The sequence below is a fragment of the Mchenga conophoros genome, linkage group LG16 (assembly GCF_057382185.1).
Source record: "Mchenga conophoros isolate Kocher_MC1m ecotype Shallow Benthic linkage group LG16, M_conophoros_male_GT1.1, whole genome shotgun sequence".
Lineage (NCBI taxonomy): Eukaryota > Metazoa > Chordata > Actinopteri > Cichliformes > Cichlidae > Mchenga > Mchenga conophoros.
Window position 1 is genome coordinate 19,887,951 of NC_140541.1, and position 27,306 is coordinate 19,915,256.

At 38.4% G+C, this 27,306-nt stretch overlaps 1 protein-coding gene across 1 annotated transcript in view; it reads left to right on the plus strand.

Annotated features, from left to right (window-relative positions):
• nalf1b (NALCN channel auxiliary factor 1b) overlaps window positions 1-11,059 on the plus strand; it is a 113,609-nt gene extending 102,550 nt beyond the window's left edge. Inside the window, exon 3 of the mRNA XM_085248367.1 lies at window positions 5,603-11,059. Coding sequence (XP_085104493.1) covers window positions 5,603-5,904 — 302 coding nt within the window. The 3' untranslated portion in view covers window positions 5,905-11,059. The remainder of the gene's footprint in view (window positions 1-5,602) is intronic.
• Window positions 11,060-27,306: the final 16,247 nt, after the last annotated feature.

The window sequence follows — 27,306 nt, forward strand, 5'->3', positions numbered from 1 at the left end:
CTTTAAGGTGCTCAGTGAAATTTCGGGCTAAGATATTGCTATTCTGGGATTCAAAGCCACACATCAATTTCCTTTAACCTCCCACCTACTTCATTTACCGCAGGCCACGCTCTCAGCTTGATTACAATGAGTAAGCACATGTGCTTAGCGTTTCACTCAGTAATCCTTCAGGCACACAACCGCAGAAGAACAGGCAGAAAACACGTATGAATTTACACTTACAGGATGTTCTGACTAATCATCAGACTGACAGGGAGATACACCATAACAACAAATTGCTGCCAATTACTCATAGCTCCATGAGGCAGCTGCACGTTACAGCATTGAGACAATAGGTCCATATGCTCCGTCTGTCCTGCACAATACAAGGCGCTTTAAATGCTTCTCAGTGAAAGTTTAAGGTGCTTTCATTTGTGAGACGTGAATGTACCGGAGCCATCCGAAGGGATAAAAGTGATTTGCATTTCCATGTCTTTGGGATTTTAAAGCAATGTTTCAAAATGTCGTCCACTGGAAAAAATGCCAGATTCTGTTTAATGGTCCTGATCGGTGTTTGCAGCAGCAGGGTTTAAAAAAAACAGCAGATGAATGAGAGTGCTTAGCTGACCAATCACCGACAGTCTCTTATCCTTCAGAAACTGCTACCTCCTGAGTAGGCACAGGAACTGTCTCACCAGAAACTGAGAGCCTGTTTATTCTGTTAGAAAGACTGAGTTCCTGAGAAGATTCTAGTGGGGGGAACACGTTTATCACTGGTGTGTGTCAATACCGAATGCACTTTTTATTAATGCACTGCTCTAAATCATAATATAATAGCTAACCATGTCAAAATAGCACTTTTTCCCCACATACTGCTGTTCAACAAAAGTGCATTTTGTAAGAATTTTAAATCGGAACCTTTTATTTCACTAACTTGTGTATATTATGCTAATGTAAATACAAACTGAAGATCTACATATATATTTAAGGTCAAGCTATCTAAGAGCTAACAGGGATCTTGCAGCCTTGATGACTGAAACGTAACCAGAAGCCCTCGAGTTGCTTCAGTTTAACTAGAAAACCAAATCAAAAATTAACCAAGCAGAACCTAATTTTTAGTCAAATCACCTCTGGTTCCCATGACAGCAGCATAATGTTGAGGTATTGACAGGAACAAATACTGAAGATAATCAACCAGTAGTCTCTGATTCTTCTCTGTGACGAGCGACAGATGCCCCAAGATGCCAAAAGTTCAGAGGATTAAAGCATGATGCACTTTTCTTTGAACAACTCTATGTGGGTTGAGTCCCCACTGGCATCATATGTTGATGCTGCCCTCTGGTGGTCATGTTGAGCATGAGGTTACTTTACAACAGAGACAAATAAGATGTGATGAATCAGTTGCCAGTTTGTGGCAGTTTTTACTGAGACATATATGATTATAAAGAACAATCAATATGGCCGTTTTTTCCACAGTAAATTCAAACCAGTATTCTTTTCTTTTCAATGTCAATGTGTCTTATAAAAAGCCCAACATCAGTAACCAGTGTTGGGAAGGTTACTTTTAAAATGTATTCCATTACAGAATACAGAATACATGCCCCAAAATGTATTCTGTAACGTATTCCGTTACGTTACTCAATGACAGTAACGTATTCTGAATACTTTGGATTACTTAATATATTATCATGCTTTTTACAACAACGTGAATGTACTATTGCTGTGTGATTTATTACTATTACTGAAGGTCCGCGACTCCGAACTGTAGTAAAGGGACCTCTGACTAATACGGCGGGGTCCCTGTCGGCTCGTAGCCGAAAAATAGCTTTACTTTGTTGTGTGGGTCAACTTTTCTTGCGAGAGACAGAGAGAGGCGTTGAAAGACTGCTCCAACGGAACTTATTGTTTTCGGAGGAAAACACGAACACGGTGTACAGTCGAGTCTTAACAGCTTACTTACAACTGGGCTCGTCAGGCACTCTTCTTCTGCCAGAAACTGATTGCCGTCCGCGGGAGCGCGCGCAGCTGCTTAAAGCTGCAGCGCCCGGATTACTTGCGTTGCCAGCTACTTCCGTGCAACTGATATAACGTGGGGGGAAAAAACCCAAACACATTTATGCCTTTGTTATTAGGCAAAGGTATGCATTTATGGAGCTTTAACGTTTCTTGTAACCGAATTATGACGCTTATCAGAAGGTTGCTTTCAGTGTGTAGCGCAGTCACGAATGACTACACGCATCACGATGGACTAATTAATGCCCACAGGTTTAGTATGTCTACTCTCGTTGTTCATATTTGTTATAAGACTGTCGAATAGTAGTTAAAACAATAAAGACCTATTGTGCCAGTATCACCATGACTCTTTCTTGTTTGTTCAGAATAACGACTGAGAACATGGCATTTTAGCGCTACCAAAAAGTGATTGTGGCCTATAACTTGTCACTGAAACAATATTTCGGCTTCAAACTTGGCGGATGTCATTTAGAAGGGTCATATGTCAAATATTACATCTCAAACAGTCCCTTAGAACTGCTGGATAACCTGTAAAGGAACATTAACATTGATAATATGCCATTTTCGGCCTGCCAAAAAGTGATTGTGGCCTATATCTTGTCACTGAAACAATGTTTCTGCTTCAAACTTGGTGGATGTCATTCAGAAGGGTCCTATGTGACATATATCTCAAACACTCTCCAAGAACTGCTGAAAAACTTTTAAAATAACATTAATACCGATAATATGTCATTTTCAACCTGCCAAAAAGTGATTGTGGCCTATATCTTGTCAATAATTGCTGTATTGGAATGACATTTTTATTACCGTTTGTTTTGTCTTTCCTATTACTTGGTGTTCCTAATGTGTTTAAGCAGATCTCCTCCCACCTGTTTCCATTTGGCCATTATCCTTTTTTTGTATTATTTTTGAATTACAACACTTTTGAAATTTGACTTTTTATGCACAGGTTGAAAATGACATATTATCGGTATTAATGTTCTTTTAAAAGTTATTCAGCAGCTCTTGGAGAATGTTTGGGATATAATATGTCACACGTAACCCTTCTGGATGATATCCAACAAGTTTGAAGCAGAAATATTGTTTCAGTGACAAGTTATAAGCCACAATCACTTTTTGGCAGCTTGAAAATGGCATATTATCAGTGTTATTGTTCTTGTACAAGTTATTCAGCAGTTCTAAGGCACTGTTTGAGATGTAATATTTGACATATGACCCATCTGAATGACATCCACCAAGTTTGAAGCAGAAATAGTATTTCAGTGACAAGATATAGGCGGCAATCACTTTTTGGCAGGCTGAAAATGGCATATTATCAATATTAATGTTCCTTTAAAAGTTATTCAGCATTTCTTAGAGACTGTTTGGGATATGATGTGCCACATATCATCCTTTTGGATGATACCCAACAAGTTTGAAGCAGAAATATTGTTTCAGTGACAAGATATAGGCCACAATCACTTTTCGGCAGGTTGAAAATTGCATATTATCAGTTTTATCATTCCCTTAATGGTTATTCAGCAGTTCTAAGGGACTGTTTGAGATATAATGTGTCACATAGGACCCTTCAGAATGACATGCAGCAAGTTTGAAGCAGAAATAGTATTTCATTAACAAGATATAGGCCACAATCACTTTTTGGCAGGTTGAAAATGACATATTATCGGTATTAATGTTATTTTAAAAGTTTTTCAGCAGTTCTTGGAGAGTGTTTGAGATATAATATGTCACATAGGACCCTTCTGAATGACATCCACCAAGTTTGAAGCAGAAACATTGGTTCAGTGACAAGATATAGGCCACAATCACTTTTTGGCAGGTTGAAAATTGCATATTATCAGTTTTATCGTTCCCTTAATGGTTATTCAGCAGTTCTAAGGGACTGTTTGAGATGTAATATTTGACATATGACCCTTCTAAATGACATCCGCCAAGTTTGGAGCCGAAATATTGTTTCCGTGACAAGTTATAGGCCACAATCACTTTTTGGTAGCGCTAAAATGCCATGTTCTCAGTCGTTATTCTGAACAAACAAGAAAGAGTCATGGTGATACTGGCACAATAGGTCTTTATTGTTTTAACTACTATTCGACAGTCTTATAACAAATATGAACAACGAGAGTAGACATACTAAACCTGTGGGCATTAATTATTCCATCGTGATGCGTGTAGTCATTCGTGACTGCGCTACACACTGAAAGCAACCTTCTGATAAGCGTCATAATTCGGTTACAAGAAACGTTAAAGCTCCATAAATGCATACCTTTGCCTAATAGCAAAGGCATAAATGTGTTTGAGTTTTTTCCCCCCACGTTATATCAGTTGCACGGAAGTAGCTGGCAACGCAAGTAATCCGGGCGCTGCAGCTTTAAGCAGCTGCGCGCGCTCCCGCGGACGGCAATCAGTTTCTGGCAGACAATCACTTTTTGGCACAACACTTCCAGCTCCCGTTTTTCCTCAATGACAACTCGTACCTTTCCACTCCCCTTTTTCTCCCTCCTCGCGCTCACAGACCCATAACGTGTATGGCAGTCCATTCTCCCTGCAACACGGACTACACTGCCCATGATGCTACATTCTTTAGAGCTATGCTTGTAGCATTCAGCCTGTTAGCTTAGCACAACGACAACAACAACGAAAAGGCTCTCAGGAAACACACAGTCAAAAGAGAGAGAGAGAGCGTCGCCCTGTAACCATGGCAACCGTAACGCTGCCGCCTGGAACAACAGCATGTAGCTGTCAAACAAAACCCAAACAGTCCTGACCCGCGACAATATTAAACAGGAAAGTACCGCAGTGTAATCCATTTATTTCAACAAAGTAACTGTATTCTGAATACCACCTTTTTAAACGGTAACTGTAACGGAATACAGTTACTCATATTTTGTATTTTAAATACGTAACGGCGGTACATGTATTCCGTTACTCCCCAACACTGTCAGTAACATTAAACAGTAAAGTAACATGTAAAGTTTTCTCTCGCTCCATTTTTTCTCGTCCCCTTCTAAAACAATTTATTTGGAGAAATTTTTTTAAATATACTTTACATATCTGTTAAAAAGGAAATAGTATGCTCCTCAAACAGTTGGTAACTGTATTTATTTATTTATTCATCTATTTATTTTTGCTGTGGCTTAATAAATTAGAAGTTACTAACACACATTCAGTAAATATTTTTGGATGCTGGTTTAATAACTACATTTTTGCACTAATGAGTATTTATGGATCCAGAAGAGTTTATGGACTTTTTTTCTTACCAGAGGCAGCAAATTAAATATGTGCTCTGTACATTATGACTGATTATAGGAGAGGGTTATAGCTTCTGGAGCTCTTTCAGTTTTATCTGCTGTGTCTTTGCATTGTATATGCATATGTGTGTCAACTGTAATCCAAAAATGGGGGCTTTGTCAGAGACAGGCAGTAACTACATTGTTCCTCTTCTTGCAGGTAGGTTGCAGACAGGAAGCAGCAAACATTTTTTTCTTTCTTTTGCTTTAAAAAAAAGAAAGAAGCAAAAACAAGTATGAATTTATTAAAAATGCTACACAGAAAAGTGCATTTCTCACTCTTTTTTTCTTTACATCCCTCCAACCCCAAAAACAACCTCCAGGGCTGCTGGAAGACTATCCATCAGGTGTGGACCCAGATGCAGAGTGCTGTGACGTACGGTGGTACTTGAAAGCAGACAACCGTTCCCGGGGGACCCTGAAAAGAACTCACCCACCATGCCAGCACCGTACCTCCCTCAGCTCCTCAGCAGCCTGCAGACTGTGTAACAGCCGGCTCAAACTCTGCCTGCTGGTCCTTGTCCTCCTACACACTGTTGCCAGCCTCACAGCATCCCACAATGCAACAGGACTGGGCCTCCCCACCATCACGCCTCTGGAGGAGAGCCCTGCCAACGAGGAGTGATAGAGCTGCCAGGAGAAGGTGAGGTTGTTGGGGTGGGGGATTCCCTCACCATGGCAACCGATGTGGAAAAATACAGCCACAGCTGTGCAAGCGGCTGGAGCTGTACGCCTGTGGACATCCTGCAACGCTTTCTGGCAAATGGAAAATGTGGGACGCTTTGATATTAAAAGACACAGGAATCAATCAAGACAAATGAATAACTAAACAAACAGACATACCGCGGGGTTCAAACAGTCCCTTCTGTAGGGAAAGGGGACAATGCCACAGCCTTTGTTGAGAGGGAAGGTCAGCTTCCTCGTGGCTGAGTTTCTCTCACTACGCTTTTTTACACTGTGTTCCAATTATTGGTTTGTGTTGCACTGGCTAACTATGGAATAACACAATCATATTCACTTTTTAATGTTCATCCTTTGTCTTTGTTTCTGAGTCTCTCATAGAGGAAGGAAATGTGTCTGCCTCGAAATAAGACAGACAACGTGTAAAGAAAAAGAGGAATATCTTGCAAGTTTGTCTGTGTGTGCGTTTTCTAGATTTACTTGTGTGCGTGTGAGCATGTGTGTGTAAGAGAAGGAGTGTGTGTTGCGGACACAAAAGTCTACCTAACAGGCTGGTACAGCAGATGATTTTTATGGAGGCCCCCTCAGATGTCACTTAGCTCTGCCATGGTGTTTTGATGGCCACAATCTCATTAAACACCACTGACTTTTTTGAATGTGGTTCTGATGTCCATAATAAATACAGTGTTTAACGCAGGTTTACAGTTTCCCCTTAATTTGTTTTGTGAGATAACATTGACCCATTAATGTTGCTTTTAAATCCAAAATAGCAAAACCTGGCATTAGAAACCAGGACAGGACAGCCCGTTCTGTTTTTCCAATGCTTTAAATCTCAGATGAGCTCTTTTTAATACAACATGGGTCTTTTTACTAGCTTTGACCATAATTCCTTATTTTTGACTATTCAATCTAATAGGTTTGATCAAATATAAAATGTAAAATTTAGGCCATATGCATATGCACGGTTCTTTGCATTTAGGTAACTGTCATGAAGACTTCAGGTGCCAAAGAAATGGATTAGAAAATGTGCTTATCTGCTCTCCATTGTCTTTGTTACCTCAGCGAATGTTGTAGCATCATTACTACTAAGTGTCATCTTGACGAATAGAACCGACTGTCAAAACTACAAAAATGAAATCCAATTTGTGGTGAGCCAGATGAAAGCTTTAGGTTCCTATTGTGACAGGGCTGAGCCATGTCAATGACAAAATTTACAAATGATTAGAATTTTAAAAGGTTAAAAGTTTTTTAGGGGTTACTTCCAGGATTTTGGATCACTGGATTTAAAATCATCATGTTTTTAATGCAGGGAAAATATTAAGTAAACGTGAGCTGTTTTCACACTTCCACTGCAGCAATGAACTTCTCTGGACATCCGGTTACGGGGCTGCATGCAGAATGCAGATGTTCTCATTAAATAGTTCTTAACCTGCACTGTCTGGAGTTAATGTGTGAAAATGACAACAGTGATTCAAGTAAAGCAGGGTGGCGAAAAGTTCATTTTTGTCAGCTTTTTAGAGTGGATGTAAACCTGATGAATTATTATACCTGGAAAAATGATCACCTTTGTTAGTGTACACAAAAGTGTAAGATTCAGAGATCGGGCAATTTTATCTCACCAAATGAAATTAAGCCTATGCTTGTCTTAATCAAGGATATTATTTCTTATTCTAAACATACTCCTCTTGTCAGCAACATGGCTGAGCAAAGCTGACTGATGCTGGGATAAAAAAAACATTAGATCAGTATATTTAGCACTGTTAAACCAGACATAAAAAGACTTGCTCTTTTTTAAGGTACCATCCAGTCAAATAGTGTCTGCAGCATACAAACAGCATTTAGTCTGAAGGCCGCTCCTTTCCCCTTAAGCCTTGGATCGGCTTCTTCACCTTGACGTGGGTTCATAATAAAAATGTAACAGAAATATGACTAATAAATCACTCTAGCTATGAATACTACTTGAAAACAAAAACTCAATTTGCTGTTTTCCCCTGAACCAAAACCTAACCTCAGGCTTTTTATTCAAAGGAAACACAGTGACTGGATGTTACCTTTAATGACCTTTCGTAATTTGTAAACTATAACTCCCATGCAATTATAAAAAGGATAAAATGTCAACATCTCATTAGGCACGGTAGCTCACTACCTGCAGCTACTCCGGTTTCTTACACTGTATTCCTGCTCCCCGGCCCCTTGTGCTGAGCTGGTCCCATACGACACACAGACTGACATTCCCCATCTGATAACCACAGCGCAGTTCTGACATATCTGTTGAATCCAAATGTGTATTACATGAACTGCATGTGGAGGCGCTGCAAGGTTATGAAAGCCTCTTTTGTTGATTGTCTTCAGCCCCACTCCCTGAATGCACCACATCTTATCCCAAATCGGCTCCTGTGGCATGCCCACTGTCTTGTACTTTTTCTCCTGACATGTCAAACTCCTGTCTCATTAAGTAAAGGGCTTATTAAGATATACAGATCAAACGCCATCAAAACAGACATCAAGCACATTCAAAAAGGTTGCATCCAAATTGTTAGTAGACAAAAGGTAAAAACCTGGCTCATTTATTATTACTGTTATTGTTATTATTTTGAACTCATGCGGTTTCAGTACAAAGGTATTCCGCCGGCTGCTACTGGAAAGCAGAAACAGAAACAAACACAGAGAGAGGAGCATGCCATTGTTTGTGTTTGCACCAATCACATTATCTGTGATCATCTAGGTCCGCTAACACTTTGATTTATAAATGTTGACCTGTGTGTGAAGAGAGAGGAATGGTTTGACCTTAAGGGCTGACTTCTTCTTTTGTTTCTGGTTTTATTTTTTGTCTCTTTGATGAACAAGGCTGTGAGATCAGGTACATGGTAAAGATGAGCAGATAAACAGCTTTTGCTGAATGAATTTTTTCCCCCCACTCTCGAATATGTTTATTGCTTATATGAGATGTCCAGTCTGATATCTGATGTCAACACTTTTATTATTAACCTTATATGAGGATTTAAAATTCATCATTATTCACACAATTTCTATATAATAAGTATATTGGCTTATTTTGGCACTTACTGTTTAGACCCTGCCTCAGTCTCATTACCATTGCTGCTTGCTTGAAATGCATACATAACTGTTTCATGGTCATGCGGCACGGCACACCCATGCCCATCATAAATGACTGCTTCCGGTTTCAGAACAATGCTGCTATACCATTGGCCACCACTAGATGGCAATAGATTTATTCGTTTCCACTGACACTTCTGCTAAAGACCTACCACAAAAGGTCTGACAGATACACGGAAACCAGGAAGGCAGAGCTCCATGTGTGCTGCTGTGTGCTCTTCTTTTGTTCTTATACATAGATGTAGGTTAATGTCTCTGAGTCTCTTTGGAGAGCTCATTTGTGTTTAAATGACCTCGTGGCAGTGGGACAGGTGTGGCAAACCACAGCTGTCTTTCACCACACAGGGTCTTGCAACATTACCTATATGATATTAGCTGCAGTCCTGAAGCATGCATTTTAGTGTGAAATCAGTACAGTGATTGCACATTAGATTGTGTAATAACTGTGTCATTGCCCCAAAACAGACTCTGTATTATTTGCATTTTTCCGTTCTCGTCTTAAGGAAATATTTCCCCCAAATTTCCATAACATGAAATGCAGTACAGGATGTGCAGACAGCGGTTAATGGTGCCCAAGCATAAATAAATAAAATTTAAAATACAGCATGACATAGTGCTTTTCATAATGACACATAATGGACATAAGAAGGAATACAGGGTCTGCAAGAAATGCTAGCAATACATAGATTGCCCCGCAAGTGTCATGCAAGCCTTGTCACAAGCACATGTAAAAGATGAGTCCACCTTGAAGTGTAATATGTTCAGCAGATTGTGATTTCATCCTGCCGTTAATGGCCAGCGGTCATGCTGCGATCCAGCAGCCACCAAAAGCCAACCGGCGGACACGCCTATTCAATAAACCTGCTTTCAGAAGTCACGCAGAGAACATGGTTGCTTTACACGCAGCAGAGCATCCTGACTGTGGTTGCATGGGTGCGAATGCTGTGCATATGTGTCATCTATCACACGCCTTCACACATGTTTGCACCAGGTATGGACATTTCTGTGTGCAAGATTACTTCCAAAAACAAACGAAAAAAGAATTAGATTTGACTGATGTAAATCTCTGATTTGACTTTTGTTGGTAATGCAGGCTTGCACGCAACAGTTACTCTGTGATAATTTAATTTTTTTGTATGTATTGGTTCGTCAAATTTTTTACTGCATTATAATGAGAAGAAATTGTGTAGGGTCTTATAGATTCAGACTAGATCCCAGACAATGGTCTGTAGCGATCATAGGTTATGGTCTGTCACGTTCCATTACACACTAACGTACAAAATCGAATTTTGTGTTTTACCCCTGCACATATAGAGTATTTATGCCTCTTGCCATTACCACCCTGTGCACCCACCACGAAATAATATGTACACAAATATTGCCCTCTTTCACTCTTTCTCAGCCTCTCTCTGTTTTCACAATAGTTCTGTTCTCTATCCTGTGGATCTATGCAGAAGCCCATTCCTTTTTTTGGTTGTAAATATGTTCCCTAGTATGCTGAACAATGTATGTCTCTCCTTGTGTACTTTGAGTTGATGTCATGCTGTTACTTTCTTCTTCTTCTTCTCCTTCTTCTACTTCTGATCCTTTTTTTTATTTAAGCGTCTCAGATCATTGATGTTAAAAGAGAGTGTGGTGAGGTTTAACCAATAGACTTGTCCTCAGCTTTGCAACCTTATTGTGAAAGGTTGTGGCTTTGTGTGTGCATAAGTGAATGATTTATGATTATAGAGATGAAAAAGGTTCAAAGGCATATAGAAATATCATTGCGATTATGATTATTATTATTACTATTATACTACCAGTATATTGTAATATTATAGATGCTTTAGTTCAAGTAACTTCTTTAATTTTTCTACAAACAACTTTGATGAAATGATTTATAAAACAGTCTCACAAGTCATGATCTTTTCGAAAAGTATGAAAACTACTGCTACAATGATTAAAATTGTGTTCTGATGAAAATAAATACAGACATATAATCTGTTCCTCTGTGGTGCTTTTGCATGATGTGACTTGCTTCCAATCAACGTACAAAAGTAGTGGTGAACACAACGCACTAACCATACAAAAATGATATTCAGGGTTTTAATAAAGACATAAAGACATGTTTGAAAAAGCAAGGACAGTAGGAGAAGCAAAAAACACGAGTTAACATCTAAAATTATTTCTGAACAGGCAGTTTCTACAACCTTTAAGCTGACGACACAGGCTGCAATAACAGAACTTTGCAGGAAAGTAACAGTGCTGACAGCAGCTACCTTGGCAGCACTCTGCTGATGTGTGCAGCAAAGGATATGTACACTGCTTAACAGATTAATTAGATCACCCATTGTAAGTTAATGCTACAGCTGCCCTCAGTGAATAGCATCAGTAATTTTCAAAATTGCTTTTATGTTTCTGTAATGGTTAATTCACCAAAATGCATAAGATCTTTCATTAAAGTGATATTTTAAAGGCTAAAATATAACTATTTTTGTTACCCATGAATTTTCACATTTACAGTTTCACATAAAAGCATAAAAATTACAAAAATATAGCAAAACATATACTGGGACATAAAGTGTGCTATTTTACTAATAAACAACAATCAAATGTTTTGTTTTAAAGAACTTTTGACAGATTTGTAAAATATTTCTGTTTTCATTTTATGACAAGTGGTCTAAGAAATGTATTAAGCTTTTTCTTTTGAGTCTCATAAAAGAAAAAAACACAATTATATCATAAATGAAATAAAATCAAATCCAGTATTGTACAAAAACAGAAAAAAAAATCATTAGAAAAAAAATTGATTATGCCAGGAAAATGTTATGATTCTCTACCATAATTGTTTAGCACATAAGGCCAAAGTAAAACTCATATAAAATCTAAAATAATGAAAATAAGTTAAGTTTTTTGCACAATTTTGTTTTATTAGTCAACCATAAAGTTTGGTTATTTTTATCAATAGCTACACATTCCTGTGCCACAGTATTGCTTAAACATGCAGTTCCATTTACAACCTTGAGATGGCAGTGAAAGTACATTAAATGTAGCTTATGCTGTCATATATTAAAAAAATAGAAAAAAATAGAAAAAAATAGAAGGATAACCACAGGGATCATGAATGAATGCTTTATGGAGATTTAGCCACATCAGAGATGAACTGTACATATTATCACTTCAGCAGAGAGGTGGGTTTGTGTATTTATCTGATTAGAAATACAGCACATCATTTAAATTCTGTGCATCGAAGGTGAGAGTTATGGCAGAGGAGTGGATCCATTTTCCTATTACACATTATGAAACTGCTGACCAAGAACCAGTGAGGCCAGTAAGATCAATTGCATACACACTCACCATTAATAATTAATGTCGCAGCACATGCATTTATTCAGCTGCTTACTGAGCATCAGATACTACAGCTCCCCTGAATTTGAATGATAATGTGCTATACTCTGTAAGGGAACTCAAAGGTGTTTGGATGAATATTTCTTGTGGTCCATGAACTATGTCACATTATGTGAACTGAATTATTGAGGGTGACTGAGAGCCATTGAGATATATTGCCTACAGACAGTCTCAGAACTCGGTGCTATTGTAATGGAGGATTATAAAGCTAAAGAACAATAACAAAGGGCATATTCTTGTTTACCTTCCGCTCTGTGCCACAGGCCCTTCCATTTTGGATTAAAGCCCTCATTTCTATTTCAGCTTGTTGGGGGGGATGAAGTGCTCAGCGGACTAATCCTCAACTAACCCGCCAATAGTCTGCATCCAATATTCCACCTGTCATTCAAACCACAGCCTCTGTGTGTCTGTGTGGTATTAAGAGGCCACGTGGTTTTAAAATAGAGGTTGGTTGCTGGATTTAGTGATAAATGTAAAGTTTAATGGATATCTGATTTTTAAATCCTCAGAGAACATTTCTAGTTTTAGTGTGTGAGACCTTGAAAGAATTGTGATACCTGTGTGTTGTGATATATTCACCAACAGAGGTCAGCACAATGCTGCTGTTAGAGGAAATGTAAAGTTCTCCAAAAACGTATAACCAATCAGAATGGCTCATCCAGTCTATCAACCCTCTGAAAACTCCACGTAGCCGTGTTTCAGGAATTAGCACTCCAAAGAAGTAGCAGCAAATATTTTTCACCTCTAATTAGTGATTAGTAAGATTTCACGTCCTCTATTCCTGCCAAAGGTACCATAGCCACAGGAGGGCACTGTCACGAAACATAACTACGTACAGTATGGGTCATAATCACTTTTGTGCACAAATGAGAATTAACCAGAGCCGACCAGCTCTAGTTTTGATTTAACATCACTGTATGTATCCTTTATGTAGGTGTGAGAGCCCTCTGATAAATGCAGACCTTGCGTGTGCGTGTTTCACAATATTAAAGCTTATAAAGCGCTTATGTAATCGTCGCTCGTAACAGTTTTAAGCCAAGTCTTGGCACATCCTGCTGTGTTTTTTTTGTTTTTTTTTACTTATTTTTAGAACACAGTTTGTGTACTGTCTGAATTCAGGTATTAAAAAAGAGGGGATGGGAAGGGAAGCAACATTAGGAATACGAGGATTTAAGAGACATGATCTGCCTGAGAGGAAATTGTAGCAGCTCATTCATATCCGTGCTGACATATGGAAAAGTGAAGCTCTTTATGTTTCTCCACTGATCTGCAACAATTCACTGTTTTGAGGGTTGAGTAAATAGTTAAACTAACTATTAAGTGTCACTTAAGCAGACCAGCCCTGTGTTATAAATACTGCTTATCTGTGAGTAACATTTTGTTAAGTGTCAGTCAAAAAAATCTCCTCTGTTTCTCTTGAGGTGCTTCCAACCTCAAGGCCTGTTTGGCTTTTAGTTCCCCTGGTCAGGGACCCCTGGACAACAACTGGTCACCAGTGAAAATGTGTATTCTGTGACCAGTTGGGGAATGCCTGCAAGTTCCATGCTTGATATTGGTTGCAACAACCTATTGCGTGTTGCAGTGAAACACCTCCTTGCAATTGCTATGGTCTACAGTCACCAGTAGTTAGCATGGAATACACTGACATGTCTGCAAATATCTGCTAAAACTAGCACAGCGGTAGTTACACTGAGAAAATTAGCCTGCAACCGCTTGCTAACTGTGCATGCAGGGTGTATATTTTTTCCCCCGGGCCTGTGTGACTGAGGCATTACTCAGGAAGTCTTGATGTGTGCTCAATCATCCAGGTAAGGAAATCCCAAAAAGTTTATTCTGTTCACCACAAAACTAACAGCTAAGAGTATTAGCATTATAGAGTTAGTCTAATGGATTGCCAGCATCTTTTCTGCTGTTAAAACAGGTCACATGAGCACAGACAGGAGAGCACGGGAAAGACATTCAGCAAATAGCCTGGGGTGGAACCCAGCCCTGCATTAGCCTTATGGTATAGAGGTTAACTATTCAACCCAGTGAGCTGCTGGCACCCTGACTTATTGCAATCTTGAGAAACCAGTCCGCTGATTCTCACAAGGCTCCTCAATAATGTGAAAGGACAGTTACAGTATGGACATTTTGAAGCATAGCCATCATGGGCTCTGTTTTACAGTTTTCTATGGCCCCTGACTTTCAAGAGGTAATATACTGAAGAAGATATAGACATGTCTGTGTGAAGCCACAGCAACATCCCACAGTATTATGCAATCCTAACCCAACATCTTTAATCCCCAGTGGAACGGCTGTGCAGAAATTACAAGCAGCGATTTGGTGTAGTCTCAGGACAACTAAGAAGAGGGGGGGGGGGAAACATATTTATACAATTGGAATTAAAGTCAAATGCACAGTCCAGAGCTTTCAAAATCAGTGGACTTGTGCTTTTTTTTTTTGCTTTGATTTCATTAAAACGTTTTTTTTAAAAAAAAAAAAAAAGACAAATTTTCCAGTTTTTATATAACTGAGCAGTGACATATGTTAAAACTCAGTCTTTTCAGTTTTTCTTGTCTGGACTGTGGACATGTTTATTTCTGATATAAGGGTAAGGCAGTTCAAGGGAATTAACCTATTTCACAGCCTGTCTAAAATTTGAAGAACGGCGTGTTTGTGTTCATTTTTCAGCCTTGTTGGCTTCTGGCAAAATAAGATGTAAATTGAATAAAACACAGTTATGTCATCACATAGTTTTATATTTTTGGCAAAGTCACACAAAATAAAGCAGGTAAGAAGGTAACACAGCTGTATGAAGTCAAATGAAGAGGCTAAAACTAGCATTAAGTAAAACTGTATAAAAAATATAGACATAGTCCATATGTCACCTTCTTAGAGGTTTGAAACAGACTGTGAGGATGTTTATATGGTAGCCCCACCTAAAAGTTAACCCTGCTACTGTAATGGGATCATAATTTACAAAATAAAGACAACTTGTGTTCAGTGATGTGTGAAACTAACAATTACGACCATAAACTCACCCAAAAAGTCTTTAGTGAAGCCAAAGATCAAGTGGGCAGAAGGGTCAGATTGTACAGACTTGGATAAAATTAAATGTCTTTTTGTAGCAGTAGTTGTCCCCTGGTGACTGTTTAATAACAGTGTGGGTTTAAGGTATCTGAACATGTCATACACACCTGCACACACACACACACACACACACACACACACACACACACACACACACACACACACACACACACACACAGCACAGTCTGGAAACCATTTCTCATCCCCATCATCGTCACCATGGTAGCACTTCAAAGAGCTTGTCTAAAGCTCTAATGTGCAATAAGAGGTTCTTAGAGATGCACCTTGAAGATGGGTCAAACAAACACTTCCTTTCCATTTATGATTCTTTCTCATTTTTGCCACTTCTTGTTCATCAAAATCAGATAAGAGACTGTGGACCATACCAACGTCATACTGAAAGGATATCTTTATATGTCAAAGCTACTGTGATATGAAGGAGATGCAAAAGAAAGGAGCCAACAAACAAAGTGCAACACTGGACTAGTAATACTGTATGCATTTCAGCTAAACACAGATACATCCGGAAGTTGAGAACTTCAGTGCATCACACAATTACCACTGTGAATCCTTTCTGCTTTACTCAGTGATGTTGATGTCCTTACAAAAGTTTGTTTGAAAGTCCTCAAATTCTTCTCCCCCAATAAGACTGTGCCTCTGTTGAGAGCTAAAAGTTTTCAAAGCCTGGATACAAAAGTTCTATCCAAAGATGACGCACGCTATGAGACACACTTCCCAATTCAGACTCTAAGATTGGACACTGGGGTTATGTGGAACAAGCTGTACCCATCTGGCCACCAAGGTGCTTTAGTGAATGAGATACTTTGACAGTGAAGTCTAGCTGCAGTTAATTTTGTGATTAGTGCCACGGCTAAGCAGCAGATGAGTGACTGGGCACACTACATCCCACTCACTTAAAAGGTCACAGGCCACACAGATGGGATGGACAGAAGATTTACAAGTTAATGGGTAATGGGGTAAAAAGTACTTTCATCTGTTTAGCTATCGGCTTTGGGATGGCTACTTTTAGAACCAGCTAATCCTCAAAACAACACACACACATATACACACAAATATGTATATGCAATGCACATGACTCACATTGCCAGTGTAGTTCTTAGTTGTCTTAATAGAAAACTATCATGCACTGTCTCACTCACGCACGTGTGTGTGGATACAATTACACATGTACACAAGTACACAGGCCACATAGAGCATCAGTGATTAGACCCAAATGGAGCTGAACCCTGACTGATAGCATTTGCTTCTAAAGCCATCTGTGCAGACATCAGCCACTGAGTGATGATGGACGTATAGTGTCTAAACTAAAAAGAGAGCGCGCTCAGATTCAGATTTCCGTCTCATTATTTCTGCAGTGCAGAAAAAATTAAATGCATGTTTGCTTTGCTTTTCTTTAGATGAAGAATAAATTTGATTTATAAATCATGTAAGACACCAAGATATAAGATGTCAAAATAGAAGTATATCATATAGATCACTATAGTGAGAGCCCTGAATAAGATGGTGGATGTTTGTGCCTGGAAACTGTTGTATGAGTGAAGTTTGAAGTCAGGCATCTTACTGTGTTACTGTTTGGGCTCGATTCATTTAATAACAAAGAGCACTTTTTTCACTGTTAATTAAACATCCAGAGAAAAGCTTTAAGAGCAGAAGCTAACAGTTTTCTTTGGTTTCTTTCTGTCTTTCTTTTAAAAAATTAAAAATTGTCAAAATGCTGAAGATCTACACATCTTGCACTGCATCTAATAAAGAAGCCTCTGCTCTGAGACACACAACAGCTGTTCTCAACTAGTTTCCTTCTACAATAGCAACATTGTGACTCACACCTTATTTAGAGCTTCTGTGACAAAATCTCTTGCGTAAAGCAACGTAGATAGTGACATGTTTTCCCTTTAGAGCCTCAAACTCAGATGATGACTGAAAAAAAAGGAATGAAAATATGATTTCGTAAAATGTGTTACGTGTGTTATTTCCTAACAGCGGAGGGCGTAATCACATGCCTGATTTTCATTATACAAGCCACAGCTTTCATACACCATAGACTACACTCTGTCTGCCCAGCAACACACCGGAGATATGGCTACCTCCAAATTAATCTGCACCTGTGCCCTCAGAGGGACTGGTTTTAACAAGGAATCACATACTCTAAATAATACCAGACCAAGACCTTCGTAATAGGAAATGAAATAGTCAGTCATGGATCCTATGCTTCCTCATCCATGAACGTTTGTGATTATCTTTCATCTATCACAACCCTAACACTGACACGTTTGTATTTTACAGACCTGTAGACTTTACACAGCTGCTAAACAGGGTGTTAATCTAATTGTAGTGGTGGCATGACTGATCTTGATTGACTCATTGGTAGGGTATGAACCTTCCCCTTAACCTTAATCTTGAACAGTGTACAGAAAATAGACAGGAAGATGGAGAATATAGCACAATGTGGACGGCAAAATGTTCCCCGAAATGCACACTTAAATCTCCACATATTTCCAAAGAGCCGCACAACACTTAGAAAAGCTGTTATCCAATAACATATTACATGTTTAAGCAATATGGCAGGTCTACAGTCTGATGTCTTTTTTATTGTTTGTTACCGTTGTTGGCTGTAATGCATTCCAAAATAAGTCATTACTGTTATCACATTAGGTTTTTCAGTAATGGAACACATTACTGTATTAAACTCAGTAATCACATTAGAGCTGCAATTATGTTGTTACATTGTTACAAAGGTTCATCAGTTATTTGCATGCCAAATCAAATGTGTCTTTTTCATTCTCTGCACTTGCACTACAATCATCTGGACTTTGCATTTATTTTTATGTTTATATTCTTATTTGTTATTTTTTATTGTTAAAATATCTATTTTTCTAGAATAAGAAAATTATGAAAATGATGGTGAAGTGCAATTATGCCAAGAGCAGGAACAACTGCATTAAAAATACCACCACAGTCTCTTTGTAAACATCTGCACAGACTGCACGCTCACATAAACCCAGCCAAGAGCCCAGAATGATTGCATGCCAACCCCCAACACAGCAGCCAGAGCCTGATCTTCCACAGGTAACAAAAAGCAGTGATGAGCAGTCAGGATTGTATGGCATTGTAGCTTCCATTTCCTCATGTGCACGTTTGTAACTTTTATACAAATTACTTTCTGCAGTGATTAATTAAGTAATGTACTGTAATTACTTTTTTGACTAATGACCTGAACACTGTTTATAACACGATATTGCCATGTGTCTCCAGCCTGCATTACTTCTATATGCTTCAGGTTAAAAAAAAGTAATAATAATAATTATTATTAGTTCTAAGGTTATAATGTTTATAATGTTAATAAGAATTTGAATTAATACAATTTTAATAATAATAATATTATCATCAATAACAATAATGAGGAGGGGGAGGAGAAGCAAACCATCAGTTGAGCATGTAATCAACCCATTAATTTAAACAAACAGATAAACCACCCAAACATTCGTCATGAAGAATCCTGAAAAGAACATGAAAGAAATGTTGATTATTCTTGTAACTATATGGACAAGAGTTAGACTACATGGAATATGATGGATGCTAAATGACCAAAATGATTTGATCCCATAAGGAACCACAGCCTAGTGTGCTGACTGGAGATGGCTACCTGGATTTACAGCCACATTAAATATTGTACTAGTTACACTCTAGCCGTTGCTGTCATAGCAATATATTTTAAAGAGCGAGCGTGCTCAGATTCAGACTTCGTGACATTATTTCTGCAGTGCTGAAAAAAATAAATGCATGTTTGCTTTGTTTTTCTTTAGATGATGATGATATAAATTTGGTATATAAATCATGTTAGACACCAAGTTATAAGATGCCAAAAAAGAAGTATATCATATACATCACTAAAGTGAAAGCCCTGAATAAAATGGCGGATGTTTTTGCCTGGAAACTGTTGTATGAGTGAAGTTTGAAGTCATGCATCTTACTGTGTTACTGTTTGGGCTTGATTTAAGCCCACTGTTCCACCTGCTTTTAGATATTAGTCCTGGATTAAGAAAGATGCTGAAGATGCCAGTCCATTGTTATAGCGCTATCATAGCGATACATATTTTTAATTGTGCTGCCATAAATAGCAGCTGATGATCTTAAAGTAGCGTTCATGTCAGCATCCAAATTTTAAATACGACCTGTATCTGAAACATTATAATAAAGGTATCCAAAAACAATTACTCATATTAGACTTCACAAAAGTCTGCTCAAGGTTAGGTTACCAAATGACTTGAATGAATGATCCTGAAATCTGCTTCCAACCATCTTTCATTCCTCCTATGACATAAACAAAGCACAATGTTTAGGAACAAATGGATGCGAGAGGAATTTTTTTTGTATGACAAATAAAAGTGACATTTAGAGACTAAATGAAATATGCTGTCTCATTTTTTTCTTATCATAAATTTGAAAGGTTCAGGATCTAACAATGTAGGTTAAGTGCTATAAAGTCTGGGTGTGCAAACTGAGTTATATTGCTTGACTTGTGTCCTGAAAGTCAAGTGGAATGGTTTGAAACATTAGTGTTTTCTTAATGCAAACAAAATCTAATATGGAGAAAGCAGAAGATCTTTGAATTCTAGAGCACAAATAAAGTTTGGTTCAATCAGCTTGATTGTGTTTTTTGTTGCCCGTACATCACCTTGGCAGGCAGCGATGGCTGATATTTTTTCTGATCTGTTTTCATGTTATAGGAATCATCTAAGTGCCACCACATTGAAAATCACAGTAATATTATTTGATTTGACCACAAATGGTCTTATCGAGATTAGTTTACCAATATATTTGTTCTAATTTCCAAATTGTGTTCTATCAGTGTATCAGCGTTTGGTCCCGTCTTGGATGATTAGCCATGGCTCTAAAATATTCCCCACAGTGTGTCCATGTATAACTCAGGCAAACAAGGCAAGACTTGTTTTTTCATTTTACTTTCTGTACAAGAAAGCAGCTCTGTCCACAGGTGTGGTATAAAATATTGTAAATGTTAAGTCCCAGTGGAGTCAGCAAGACAAGAATCTATGTGTATGAAGACAGATTCTTGAAATACAGTTCAAAGCACAGCACCTAAGGTTGCATCCTGTTTTCCCTGAATGAATTATCAGTTCTGTGGGGATTGGATAAACATCTCTGTGATCTTCTCATAGGAAAACTGAAATCTGATTTTATGAAATACTCATAGGATGTTTAGTAAATGAAAGTAGCAACTATAGTTGCTACTTTTGTGTTCTATCAGTGTAGAACACAAAAGAGAAGCAGCACGACTCAAAGGAAACATACTATAGTATGTTTCCTTTGAGTCATGCTGCTTCTCTTTTTGCTGTTCGCAGACAAACATTCCTTTGAACATAGCTTAATGTTCAGATCATTACTACAATGCTACATTTATATTTACCAAATTATTCAAAAGTAGAAGAGTATAATTTGCTTTCTGGCTAAAGTGATGATGGTATTTATTTAAGGAACAGCCCAAAAAGCCTGTGTTTCCTTAGTAACAATGTGATCCAAATAAAAGTGATCCCACTAGAGGTGTTCGGTGATAATTAAGGGTCAGCAACAGGAACAGATCTTCAAGGGAGGAATAATGAGTGAGAAAGTCATTTATACAGGATGACACGTGTTTAAACTGTGCAACTAAGGCAGCATTTCATCTGATTTTGTATTAAATGTCTGTGCAAGGGAAAAGGCATATTGTTTTAATAATGTATCCTAAAAAGTATGGCAGTATCTTGTGTTGGAGTCTTTCTGTAGCTCTTACACTGCGTTTAGGATCCTTATGGAGCAACACCATCACTTAAAATAGGAACCATTAGGTGAAGAGACCATCACGAGTCTACCATTGCTATAGTACGAGATTGCCCTCATCAGTCTCACCAGGCTCCTGATTGATGTCGTTGATAACTGCGGGGGGATTTGATGTGATGGTCCAATGTTGTGACAATCACTCGCAAATAGAAGGATCTGAAATTTTACCTCCATACAGTAAAGATTGAGAGCAGAAATAGCATGCCTTTCAGACAATCAAAGAGGAGAAACTATGCAGGTTTCTTGCTCAAGGAATCTTTGTTACAGGCAGAGGAGTCTCAAAATAGGAGAAGAGATTTATTTATAAACCCTGGCACATAAACCCACAAATCAGCTAACGTTAGACAATTCTGAGAGCAATTTTTTGTAACTCTCAGACATACTTAAGATTGAATGACAAAAAAAAAGGAACAGTATGACTGATGCTTATGTTCAAACTGGGGACTGCATATCAATTCCTGTGAGGTTGTGACATAGGACATTATTAAAATTAATTGTAAAAAAAAAATAAATAGCAGGTGCAGATCGGAATTTTGTCAATGTAGCAGTGAAACAAGACCTTTGCGAGCTACTTAATCTTTTGAAGCATAAATCGTCATCCACTCCACCCTAGATTTTGGAGAAAAAGTACTTTATTGGACAGAATCAACATAGATTTTAATGCCTGTCGGTTAGATTTTTTTTCCATGAATGCCAAGATTTGAGAAAACTTTTTTAAAGAACTAAAATAACAAATTAAGATAGCATAGAGTTGGGGTTATAGTTAGGGTCATAACTGATTATAGCTTAGACCTCAGAGGGGTAAAAGCGAGACTATGCTCACTTCATATTCAAAATCTCAAGTCTGTCTGTCCTTTCAAATATGAAGGGCAGAGAACAATAACAGGTTTTTTAAGTCAGATTATCGATCCACAATCAAGAAGTAATATAGGAGGGTAACAAGCATTCTGCTGACCTCAATGTGAGGAACCAGCAGTATCTGTCTCCACAGCAACCTTCTTAAACTATCTTTAGCTCCAATCCAGTAGCAAACATGATTTTCAGCATCACCTCCATGGACACGTGTCTAGTCTTGCTCAAGCAGTCCAAGATAGTAGAGCCATGATCATGCCCAGAATACAGTATGTATGTATCTGCATTTCACTGTACCCAGTCCTGTTCATTGAATAGAAGGGGGAAGCACCTGCGTGAGGCAAAAACTAACAGAAATAATGATATTCTGTCAATGGATGAATGTAGCTGTTGTCGCATTCATACAGCACAATACTGTTTTGATTTATTATACATGTGTACAAAACTGTTTGCCTGCATGTTATCTGGTGAAACAGATGTGAAGCTCAGTGCAGGACCCACAGCAGTTTCAGATGAAGGTCCACCTTTTTGGAGCTTGATGTGCCAAACCTCTGCAGTCCTATGGTAAAGTACCGTGAGAGCTTGCTTACGAATTGAAGCCTCACGACATCCCCTTCAGTGTTTTAACATAGGAAAGATCCATTTATGCATTGACTCGGGCAGACTCAGTTTTCTTAACTGCTGGAAGGATCAGCGAGAGCCAAAGTATGTGCTTATTGTTCGTGTTTATAGAACTACACTGCCATATATATTACATTTTGGTGAACCATCAATTTAAAGGGTATGCTATACAAATCTTTTTCAATATTAATAACATGTTGTCTCTCTCTCTCTCCTACTCTTCTCTTTATCATTGTCTCCTTCTCTATTATTCCTTTTTTTGTAAAACCCCTGTTTCCTGTTTTTCTGTTTCAGACTGATTTTTCTTTTAGTTTGGTGACTTTCCACTTCAGTGTATGTGGGCGTTAGCACTCACACTTGTATATGCACTGTATGATGTGTGTGAGCGTAATGTGGAGGGCATGGTGGGTAAAGCCTGCTGGACATGTTCCTGTTTTTTACTTGCTATATTGAGTCACCAGTTAAGCCTTGCCAGACCAGTGTGTCAACAGGGGATTCCAGACAGTTAAGCTGCTGTGGGTGGATGCCTACCTGCCTAGGCTGAGCTTTGTTGGTAACACGCACCTTTCCATCCAGAATTGAAAACTCAATCTCTTATCCCGTCCTTATCAAAGTCTGCAGTATTACAATCTGTATTTTCCATCAAAAAGGCTGATGAGAGCCCCCAAGGCCAAGCTGTTGTTATGTGTTGGGAAGCAAACAGAAGGCATAGACCATAATGTGCTAAATCTCCATGGCAGGTGTCTGGATTACCTGGGGTGGCACCAACATTTATGCACATTTATATTCTTCTCAAAGTCATACGAAGTAGATTTTGTGGATATTTTAGATTTAAAATTATTCAAAAGTTCTGCAAGTGCTTCAATTTATTAAAGCCTCGTTGGTTTTAATATCAATAGTTTCTAAATTAACTTAGAAGCATTTTTATTTCCTGACTTTTCCGGTTGCCTATCTCACCCCTAGGTATATATATGCCAGCACTCCTGTTTGTACCATATTTCAAGGTCATCTCCTGGCACCATATGTGTTATTTCTCCCACTAGAGCAGGTGATGAATAACCTGCTATGTGCATTAGCAATGTTTAGACAGTATTGCAAACTTTTACATTTGCAAACATTTTCGTTACCGCACCATTGTCCAACTAGTGCAAGCATCTGTCTAACGATCACAGCAATAAATGGTGTGCCTACAAAAAACAAAACAAAACAAACAATAAACCTTGCGCATATTTATCAAAATAATGTGCTGAATTTCAAACTAGCATCAGACTGGGAACGAAAGGGCATGGTTGTTGATGACAGGCAGGCTGGTCCGAATGTTTCAGAAACCGCTGTTCTACCGGGAATTTCCCTCACAGCCATCTCTAGGGTTTACAGAGAATGGCACAAAAATGTAAAAAATATCCAGTGAATGAAAGTTCTCCCAGTGAAAATGCTTTGTTGTAGACAATAAGTTCAGTGCGCTCAAATAGCAGTCAACGAATTTCAATCTAACAGCTTTGGGATATGTTGGAACAGGAGATATGTCTCTGGAGCAACAGCGTGATGTCAATATAGACCAAAATCTGGGAGCAATGTTTCCAACACCAAGAATCCACACCAGTGTCTTTAGGTCTATGGAAGATCTCCACTGCCTTGCAGTCCACACTATTCAATCTTGAGCAGCATGTAAGGATGCTCTTTGAAGATTTCAGTTTTGTTTTTAATACCATCAACCCAGACAGACTGGACACCAAATATAGCGTCTTAGGACTTCACAACCTGTTTGTTACTGGACTTTGTGACTACCTGCACCTTGATTGTTAGATTAGGCCCCAATCTTTCTTTCACCCTAGCAGTGCACAAAGGCCTCTTTAATGTGCTCTCTACACCCACAACTCTGTCCCTTCCATACTACCAAGACTCTCGGTAAGTCATTAAGTACGCGTACGATGGAACTGTGATTGGACTTGTTTCAGGAGAAGATGAGACAGCCTATAGGAGTTAAGTCTATGACTTACAGCATGGTACACTTGAAATCATTTTTCCCTGAACTCCACCAAAACAAACAAACAAAAACAAATGCATAATAGAGTTCCAAAAACACAAGAAATTCAATACACACCAATGGAAACTTCACGTTTCAGGGTGTACATGTTAAGGAAAATCTCTCCCTGTCTACAAAAATTGCAGTGCCACAGCAGAGACTTCTCTTCGTGAGGGTTCTCCGAAAAAATATAACATGCAGAAGAAGCTGCTGGTGTTATTTTTGTTTTTACCCATGCTCTAGTGTCTAGTGCTGTCATACTACATCTCTACGTGGTATGCCAGCAGCTTAGCTGGCAGACAGGAAAGCCCCTCAGAGGATCATAAACTCTACACAGAGAATCATCGGCTGCACACTCTTTCTAGCTCTTGCTGAGCAGCCGACATCATGAAAGACCCCTCCCACCTTGGACATTACCTGTTTAATTTACTGCCATCTGGCAGATGATTCAAGTCCATCACAAAGAACCAGATTTAACAGCCTCTATCCCAGAAGTACACGAGAGCTGAACTCTGCCAAACACTTACCTCAAATGAGAAAGCACCACAACAATAGTCAGCCTTGCATTACAAAGCACAGGCTCTAATGTCCAATATACCCAAGTGCAATAACTAAGCTGCTCTATTGAATTGTATTTATTGTATTATATTGTATTGTTGTAAATTAATTATGTCTATTATATGTGAAGGCACCTCTGGGATTGCTACAAATTGTGTTGTACTCTGTGCAATGACAATAGAAAGGATTGTAATCTAATCTTTACATCCAACAACTATTTCCTCCACAGACAGACAAAATTCTTCTTCCATTTCAGTCTTTAAAAAATCATTTTTAAGCAATCTTCTGATCAGTAGTAAAAGCTTTACTTCCCACTTATTATTTCTTGAAGAGAGCCAGATTTATCTACATCAGGCTTAAGATTGAATGTGAGATATTACAGACTTTTGAACCGTTTTATTTAAAATAGTTGAGTTTTTTGGGTTTTTTTTTACCTTTTCATTCGAGGGACTGTTTAAAAAGCATGAAGTAGGTTAAGAAAAACAAGTGGAAATCAAACAAAAGCCGGAAATGTGGTCAAACGGGTTAGAAATGGAAAACGACAAAACTGAATGGTACAAAGGAAAGCACAAAGATGACAAACCTCCTTTGATTCATGCTGACATCATCCTTGCTGCTTTTACTCAACATTGATTCTACCCCTAATGAGAGACACTGAGAGGAAACCAGGAATCAGTAATATATTTGATTACCTGGGTTGTAAACCTGTAGTGTAACTGCGAAAACAGCCTCCAGTCAACCATACCTCTAAGCACAAGAGAAATAGGAACAGAAGAGATGAAGAAGTTAATTTAAGGTTCATGAGCTCTTTCATGCCTAATACAGAAAGGGCATTAGTGTTTAATAAAATAAGAAAATTGCCAAAGGAGTCTTTAAGCCTATAACTTTAGTGGCACGTATTTGCTTTACTAGTGACTGAATTCACTTATTAGTCTATGGCTTGTTCATGGGAAATAAAGGTGGTTTTGGACTGAGATACACTACTGGACTTGAAACTACAAAAGGTTTTCTGTTGAGACAGAGTTCGGATACAAGCAAGTCTAAATGTTTTATCAAATGTTCTCTGAGTGTGCCAGTTTGAAAAATAAACCTGAGGATGTTTTGCTCCATCCCAATGTTAACTATGATTTCCGTTTTGTAAAGAAGAAAAATATCACTCTTTGATTGGTGTCTTGGAATTCAGCTCTGTCAGTGCAATTTATTCTATGTTCCACAGGCAGACAGAGAAGATATCTGGCACAGCACTGGACTATTCTTAACCCTTTCTTTGCTTTTCTTCCTGCCTTTAAAACCACATTAGTGATTATTACTGGGGAATGAATCAAAACTGATATCAGTAATTACCCTTAAATGTTCTGATGAGTTTAATTCCATCCTTAAATGTATAATTTCACTGTGTAATTATTTTTGATATGTGTATGTTGGCACGCGTGCATGTGTTTCTGGACAGTAATTAATTAAATGTCTCTTGAGCTGTCTGGTATTCCCTTCATATAATTTAATAATCTAGATGAAGAATCCATTTTTCACTTGTCATTTTTCATTATTAAACTTTAGAGTTTTACTTCATGAGTGTCCAAGAGGCCTCTAATGGAGAATGGGCTCAGCTATTCCAATTAAGGAGATGAGACTGTGCAGCCTCCTTATAAATAAAGGCATGCAATACCAGGTTACAACAGGCTTTGTTGCATCTGGATATATACTTATATGGAACAGCGTTCTTTGGAGAGATAAGACAAGGTATCACACCAAAATCTTATCCCAGCTATGAAGCATGGAGGAGGAAAACTGTGGCAGATTGCCCACCATACAAGCCATGTATTTGCATATCAAGCATAAATGTACTCTTACTAA